Genomic DNA, 8,806 nt, shown 5'->3' with positions numbered 1-8,806 from the left:
CGCCACGGTAAACAGGAAATGCGGTTGAAAACAGTGCGCTCTTTAAAACGTGCGCCATTTCACGCTGACGTTATGAAATAATACTTTAATAAAACTTATAAGGAATTACAGAGTATTGTGTAATATCTGTGTAGTATTTTAAGTTTTTCACATTATGTTGTTATTTACACTTCACAGTGTACATTACAAAATTACTGTAAACATTAATGGCACCTTATATATTTCTGATTTTAATCACTCCTCTAATAGTTCTTGTTTATTTTTGTGCATTATATCAGTGATTCTTGTGAATTTGGATAAAACAGGTTTAAATTTTGAAAAAAAAGTTAATTAAATTACAAAATCTGAAGGTATATCATTATAGACCAAGGTCTTGGCTGTTCAGCAATTTACTGGTGCAACCTCCCCTGTTCGTATTTTTTTTTTTTTTCATAAAATAGGCGTTTTTCCAGTTATTACTCATACAACATTTACTTTAGCCTAAATAGAAAAAGTAATGATTTTTTTATTTAATAAACATATTTTTGTATTAATAGAGAATATTAATTTAATAACTCAACAGCACTGAAGAAACATATTGTAAGCATACTCATTTAAAACTACGTCTGACGGTGGTGACACTAATCTGACGGTGGTGACATTGGCCTCATTATTCCAAAATGTATACCACTCAAGTTGTAGCTCCCCCCAGTAATTTCACGAGCACAAGGATTCTCTGATGACAGGCTATTTATTGACTGCTTCCAACTTAGAATGCCGTGAGAACTAAATACACAAAAAATAAAGTTAAAATAAAGACTGTATAAAGACATAAATAAATAAAACAAATAAACTTTGTCTTTGTAACACTTTTAACAGAGTTAAATTCAATTTAAACAGCACAACTATAGTCTTTGCACAGATATTGCTCTTTTCCAGATAGCAAACAATCCACATCAATCACATACAATATAAATGAAAACTTACTTCATTGGCTGCTTATTACCAAAAGGAGAACTTAATCTTGCATCTGATGGCCTTTTTAACTCCAGATGGATAAAATATAAACATTTAAACATAGAAAAGCTTCATCTTCCATGTGGTGCTGCAGACATCTTTTCTTCCTAAGTCACTTTGAGCTTTTTCTTTAACATACATTAATAAAAATGATTAAATAAGCATAAAACATAAACTGACTTCTCTGTCAGTTACACTCCCACCAAAGCACTTTCTTGTGACTTTTGTAACTCAGTAACATAACCTTTGGTCAAATATTATGACCTAGAATCCCAAGGAATGGTAGACACAAGGTAAGCTCTTATTCTGCTTCAATCAAGGTAACTATTTTCTGGATGGGCCTTTCAAGGTAAGTCATTTTAGTAACACGTTTGCCCTTGTTATCTAGTGTCGAATCACTGATCAATAACTTCACTGTTCTCACACAGCCATCTGTACTGCTGTGTACTTCTGTTACCTTCGCTAACTTCCATTGACAGCGTGGAGCAGTGTCATCTTTGAGAATGACGATGTCATTGACCTTTGCATCTCTACGACGTTTGTGCCATTTCTGCCTGTTTTGGAGGTTCAGAAGATACTCTTTTCTCCATCGTGACCAGAATACATTTGCTAAATACTGGACCCTTCGCCATCTCTTGCGTAGGTAGATGTCTTCCTTGACAAACTCTCCAGGTGGTGGCAAAATTACCGAAGACTTCATCGTCAAGATATGGTTAGGTGTAAGTGGTTGCGGACCTGATGAATCATTCAGATACTCTGTGGTTAAAGGTCTGCTATTGACAACAGCCATGACTTCATAGAGAAATGTTCTTAGAGAGGCACTATCAAGCCTTTGAGCCGATTGATCCAGGATGGATGTCAAGACACTTCTTATTGTTCTTATTTGCCTCTCCCAAATGCCACCCATGTGACTGGCTGATGGGGTGTTCATGACGAACTCACAGCCGAACTCCTTTAGGCATTCTTTATTCATTTCTTTTAGTGCTTCAGCAAATTCTCGTCTTGCACCAACAAAATTAGTGCCCTGGTCCGATCTAAGTTGACGCACTGGTCCACGTATGGCAATGAAAGCACGCAAAGCATTAATGAATGCATCAGTGGACAAATCATCCAACATTTCTACATGTACAGCCCTGGAACACATACATGTAAATAGAAGCCCATAGCGCTTCAGCTCCTTTCTTCCTTCTTTGATGTAGAAAGGACCGAAACAGTCCATCCCACAGTATGTGAAAGGTGGGGTTGCTTCCATGCGTTCTGGAGGAAGATTCGCCATCTTTTGCTCTTCAGTGCCTCTTCTGAATTTCCTGCACCTAGTGCATTTGTAGATATATGAAGACACTACTTTGCTGCATCCCACAATCCAGTAACCATTTGATCGCAGCTCATTAATTGTCATTCCTCTTCCCTGGTGATACACTCGTTCATGATAATGTTTGATGAGTAACAATGATATATGACTATGTTGTGGGAGTATTGCTGGATGTTTTACATGTGGGTGTAACGCAGCATGTGCTAAGCGACCTCCCACCCTGAGGATACCATGCTCGTCTAAGAAGGGATTCAGGTGATGCAGTTTGTTTGTGCTGTTGTTGGAGTCAATCTCCTTCTGTTGTTGGAGTCTCTGGATCTCATCATAAAATGCTGATTGTTGGACCATTTTGATTATGGTAAGCTCTGCATTCTTTCTTTCTTCAATACTGGTGGCTTCATTAACTCTTGGACTTACATCTTTGAGTTCCTTGGCACGTCGCTGAAGTCTTGCAATAGCTTTTATCACTCTTGACCAATCCGAAAACTTTTGAAGTCTATCCAGCAATGAACTTTCTTCCTTTGTTTGAGTTTTGTGAACTTGAGCTTTTCTCAACTCTGGGTCATTGTCTACGATCTCTTCCACCTTGACATCTCTGGGCAATTCCTCTTGCCACAGAAATTTTGGTCCTGTAAACCAGTTGGAGGATATGAGTTCTTCTGCTGTAAGGCCTCTGGATGCATAATCCGCAGGGTTTTCTTCAGAAGTCACATATCTCCATTGTTTTGCATCGGTACTTTGTTTAATGCGTTGAACGCGGTTTGCTACAAAGACATGAAATCTCTTTGCATCATTATTAATATACCCAAGGACAACCCTCGAGTCTGTCCAGAAGTACTCATCTAGGTTGTTTATCTCAAGCTCTTTCCTGAGCAAGTCACTTGTTTGTACAGCAACTACTGCCGCTGATAACTCCAGCCTTGGTATTGTTGTAATCTTAGTAGGAGCAACTCTGGCTTTGCCCATAACCAAGGAACAATGAACATTTCCTGATGTATCAATGGCTTTGAGATATGTGCATTCTCCATATCCAGATGCACTAGCATCAGAGAAATGATGAAGCTCATAACGCCGAACTTCCTGAAAGGTTGACGGTAGATAACATCGCGGGATCTTCACATCAGCCAATTGTTGTAGATCTGAAAGCCAAGCTTCCCACTTTGGTCTCAAATTCTCCTTAAGTGGTTCATCCCAACCAGCTTTATCTTGACACATCTGCTGTAGTATTTGTTTACCAACAAGGATAAAGGGTGCTGCAAAGCCAAGTGGGTCATACAAAGATGCCACAGTGGACAGAACTCCTCTTCTGGTGAGTGGTTGTTCCTTAATGAATATTCTGAACTGGAAGCTATCAGATCTGATGCACCATTTCACACCAAGCGCCCTTTCCACGTGAAGCTCACCCAAAGCCAAGTCATGATCTACAGCACTCTGTGCACATTCTTCCTGCGGAATAGATGCTTTCACTTCTTGACTGTTCGTTACAAATTTATGCAAATGAAGCCTTCCTGTGCTACAAAGTTCTCTTGCTTCCTTTATCAGCTTGACAGCTTCATCCACAGTTGAAACACTTGTCAATCCGTCATCGACATAGAAATTCCTTTCTATAAATCGAATGGAGGTTTCGCTGAAGCTGCCATGACCTTGAGCGGCAATATGCTTGAGGCCGTAGTTGGCACACCCGGGTGAGGAGGCTGCACCAAAGAGGTGTACTTTCATCCTATAGATCTGCGGCTGGGATTCTAGATCTCCTTTCTCCCACCAGAGAAACCGTAAGTAGTCTTGATCTTGTTCCTTCACATGGAATTGGTGAAACATGCGCTCTACATCGCACATGATTGCCACCGGACCCTTTCGGAAACGACAGAGAACACCTACAAGGGTGTTTGTTAACTCTGGACCAACTAACAAATGGTCATTAAGGGATGTACCTTGGAACTTTGCCGAGCAATCAAATACTACACGGATCTTCTCAGGTTTTTGAGGATGGTAAACCCCATGATGGGGAATGTACCAAGCAGGGTTCTTGTCAGCTTCTTCAGCTGGGACTTTCTCAGCATCTCCTCGAGCAATTGTCTCATTCATAAAGTCCACATAGTCTCTATAATATTTTTCATTTCTTTTAAGCCTTTTTTCCAAGCATTTTAGGCGATGGATAGCACATCCTTTATTATTGGGCAAGTTTGGTCTGTCTTCTTTGAAAGGCAAAGGCATTTCATAATGACCATCTTCTTTCTGTCTGATGCTTGTTTTCATTTTTGACAGAAAACGTAGGTCTTCTTGAGAAATGCGACTGTCCTCTGCCACCTTTTCATTGAAGTCAGACTCAAGAGCTTTGATGACATTTGGTGGAGTAATGATTTCTTTAATTTGTGTTCTACAGATGTAATGAACTTCCCCTTTAAGATTGAGAGAAGACTGTAGACTTGGTATTACTTGTTTCATTATGATGTGATGACTCACTCCAATAGCATCCCCGTAGTCTACAGAGGGATTTCCACAGCCAACAATGCTCCAGCCTAGATCTGTTTTTTGGGCAAATGGCTGATTTTCTTCACCAGACACTATTTTTCTAGGAAGGAGAGCTTGAGGGCAGTTGTAGCCAATCAGAAGGCCAATATCACAAACTTGTTGAGGAGCAATCTTCTCAGCTATGTGCATTAGATGAGGCCACACTTTTGCCGTTTTTGGTGTAGGAATGTGAGTTCTGTTTGCAGGGATAAACTCTCTTGAATAGGTTACTGGCAGCGCAATCTTCTTATCTGAATAAAATCCTCTCACAATTAAACCAGTTAGCTTCTGGCATGGAACAATGGTGCTCTTTGATACCATCGTTGAGAGCTTCAGCTGCACAGCTTCTTTCTTAGTGTCAAGAGCTTGAGCTATTTCCTCCAGGATGAAGGTTGTATCACTCTGGGTATCTAGAAGTGCGTAAACCAGAACTTCATGATTTGGTTCATTGGTAGTAGAGACCCATACTGGTACAATTGTAGAGGTATGAGTGTTAATCACATCCTGTATTACACGGTTGGATGTTGCTTCACTTGTGGTCTCTTTCATTTGCATTGACTCTGGTTTTCTTTCCATCAACTTGTCCTTTGACTGATCTGATTGTGGGGTCCTCTTTGCTTCTTTGGTACGATCCTCATGTAGACATGAGGGGTGTTTCTTCTGGCACTTCTCACATGCACTTCTATTTTCACAGTGCTTTGAGCGATGACCAGGTTTTAAACATCCAAAACATAACTTGCTCATTTGAACAAACTTGATTCGCTCTGCAACATTTTTCTCCATAAACTTACGACATTTGTGTATACCATGTCCTGATCTCTCACAGAAGGCACATTTTGAAGCATCTGCTCTCTCACTGGACTGGACTGTTAACACTTTTGCTCTAGTGTCTTGATTTCTTGAAACCTTTCCCTTTCCAACCTCATTAGACTTCAGTGCATGAAGTGATGTCACTGGGTTGCAAGCAATTTTAGCTTCTCGTGTTAGAAACTTTACAAACTTACTGAAGGTAGGAAATGTCTTAGTTTCTTCTTCAATTTCTATGACCTGACGATTCCACATTGAGGCTAACCAATCAGGAAGTTTGGAAAGGATTTTCTGGTTCTCATTACAATCATTAAGGACTTCAAGGCTTTTAATCTGCGACATAGCGGCTTCACAGCCTCTGAGAAAGTCAGTAAATTCTCTCAGCTCAACACTGTCCTTGGAACCAATCTTTGGCCATGAATTAAGCTTGTCTCTGAAGGCTTTAGCAATAACAAATTGGTTTCCATATCTTTCTTCTAGTACAGCCCATGCTGCATGATATGCTGACTCTGTGCCTAACAGGAAGTAACTTTCAATGGCCTTCTTAGCTGATCCTTCCACGTACTTGCGTAAGTGTCACACCCAGGGGCTGGCTATGTTTAGCTAGAGCCACGCCCCTTCTCTACTTCCACCTCGAGGAGGTCCCCAAAGCCAACCCAATGACCAGACAACACGAGAACAGGTAAGTATAAAATAATCTTTATTTATTAAATATTTAAAATGTACTGGGGAAATGGGGAAATGGGGAATTAAAACTAATATTAGGCTCTGCCCTCCAGGTGGGCCACGGCCAAGAGTGTGACAGGGAGCAAGGGGGCAACGGGGGTCTAGGGGGCTGAGACCAAGGGGAAGACTTGAAAAGCAGGCTCCTGCCTGTCCCCGTTATCCGTGGCGTCTCCTCTTCTTTCCTGGAGGCAAATGTAAAATAGTGTGAGTATTTTGGGGTTAACTCTCTCCACCTGCGTACCTGAATTTCGCTCTGCAGGGACTTCACCGCTCAGGTTTACACAATGCTTATGTTCAGCTCACTCTCCTTCCTTCCTCGGTCCTCAGGCGGCAGCTAGAACACAAGACCCAGTTAGCTCGTCGCTGGTTACAGCTCGTGGTACGTATAATTTCCCACCGTTCGTTCTCCTGATGTTCACTCTTGTTCTCCGTTACTCCACAGGCAGCAGCTTGGACACAAAGACACTGTTAATTTGGACTTGGGGTGCTTCTCACCTTTCTGCTGTTTACAGCTCTTGGTAGGTATAACTTTCCACAGTTCGTTCTCCTAATGTTTACTCCTCTTCTCTCTTGCTCCACAGGTAGCAGCTTGGACACAAAGACACAGTTAAGTTGAACTTGGGATGCTTCTCACCTCTCTGCTGTTTACAGCTCTTGGTAGGTATCACTTTCCACAGTTCGTTCTCCTAATGTTTACTCCTCTTCTCTCTTGCTCCACAGGTAGCAGCTTGGACACAAAGACACAGTTAAGTTGGACTTGGGTGCTTCTCACCTCTCCGCTGTTTACAGCTCTTGGTAGGTATAACTTTCCATAGTTCGTTCTCCTGACGTTCACTCTGTTCTCCTTTTCCACAGGCGGCAGCTTGGACACAAAAGCACTGTTAATTTGGACTTGGGGTGCTTCTCACCTTTCTGCTGTTTACAGCTCTTGGTAGGTATAACTTTCCACGGTTCGTTTTCCTGACGTTCACTCTCGTTCTCTCTTTCTCTACAGGCGGCAACTGGACACAAAGGCACTGTTAATTTGGACTCGGAGTGCTTCTCACCTTTCTGCTGCTTACAGCTCTTGGTAGGTATGGCTTTCCACCGTTCGTTCTCCTAACGTTCACTCTCGTTCTCACTTTCTCTACAGGCGGCAGCTGGAACACAAGACACAGTTATTTCTGACTTGGTTGTTTCTCACCTCTCCGCTGTCCACAGCTCCAGGTAAGTGCCGCTTTCCCACAGCACACCACACTACGTTCTAAGGTCAGGGATGGATTGACACGTAACGGGGGCGGACTTACGACGGCTGGCATGCACAGGGAGTCGAACGGGCGATGATTTCCCAAAAGGCGCCGGGGGCAAGACCCTCTCGGCGAGTCCGCTGGTCGAACAGAGGGGCGAAAATGACACACCGTCTCACCGGGTCGAGCGCTGCCCTATCCTCGCTACCCGTAGGGCGATCGAATACCGGACAGGGGCGCCCTTTTGTAGAGACCACGGGGCGGCGGAACTCCTTCGCCTCTAACTCTGCAACAAGGGCATACACACAGGTAAGATATCAATGCAAATAGCTCGTATTCGTACTCACACACACTACCAGCTTCCAAATCTTCACCGCCGTTCTTCGAAACCTGCCAATATGCCGACGGGGACGGCTCCCAAAGGCCCACGTCGTCACTTCACACTCCAAACAGCACACTACGTGTAATAGATGGTTCTTCCTAGGACCGTAAGCCTCTCCGTCTCTTCCTCAATGAAATGGATGATGCGGGGTTACGTCTGACAAGACACACAGCACTTGCACAGCAAACCACAGCAAATACACAGCACCACTTCAACGTGAAAAGTTTGCAAAATACAAGGACTCACCCACCACACTACCGGTGAACACAAAGAGACGCCCGACGTCCTCCACTTCACTAGGGTTGGATGAGGGCGATGATAATACGACCTGGAGGTGTTAGTCCGTTGCTGTGGCTGCTTGAAGGAAACATTCCTGCGGCTCGCCTACCACGCTGGTTCAGGGGTAGGGCCGCCCTCCTTCTCCTGGAGGTACTCAATGAATGCACAGGTTAATTTTCTACTTCGTTTTAATACAGGAGCTGATACAGCGGTCCGTAGGGATGGGCAATATAAACAATATGCAATATAAACGATAGAAAATTAGCATACGATAGAGATTTTAAATCTATTGCACTATCGCGATAATGCGTGTTGATGACACAATCTACCCGCGAACTTTAGAGCCACGAGCTGCAGCCGAATAAACATGGATGAAAGCGTCAGCGAAACAGAGGAACTCGTGAAAAAGACTGATGCAACATCTATTTTTTGGATTTAAGCCATAAGTTACATAAGTTAACTGCTGCTCCACGCGCGAAATTGGCATTATGGTCTAGTAATTGTGAAACATGCAGTATATTTATATTTAAAGTGTTTAGTGTTATAAAAATAATTAACTGTGTTTTT

At 42.7% G+C, this 8,806-nt stretch overlaps 1 protein-coding gene across 1 annotated transcript; it reads right to left on the bottom strand.

The window, feature by feature from the left end:
- Nucleotides 1-665: 665 nt before the first annotated feature.
- Nucleotides 666-6,205, bottom strand: LOC129430398 (uncharacterized). Its single transcript, XM_055187557.2, has 2 exons — nucleotides 967-6,205; nucleotides 666-765 (listed from the first exon to the last, which is right to left on the bottom strand). Exon 1 carries the CDS (start codon nucleotides 5,966-5,968, stop codon nucleotides 1,298-1,300), a length of 4,671 nt encoding a protein of 1,556 aa, XP_055043532.2. The 5' UTR covers nucleotides 5,969-6,205; the 3' UTR covers nucleotides 666-765; nucleotides 967-1,297.
- Nucleotides 6,206-8,806: the final 2,601 nt, after the last annotated feature.

This window comes from Misgurnus anguillicaudatus, chromosome 21 (genome assembly GCF_027580225.2).
Source record: "Misgurnus anguillicaudatus chromosome 21, ASM2758022v2, whole genome shotgun sequence".
Taxonomy (NCBI): domain Eukaryota; kingdom Metazoa; phylum Chordata; class Actinopteri; order Cypriniformes; family Cobitidae; genus Misgurnus; species Misgurnus anguillicaudatus.
This window is presented reverse-complemented; position numbering and strand designations above follow the sequence as displayed.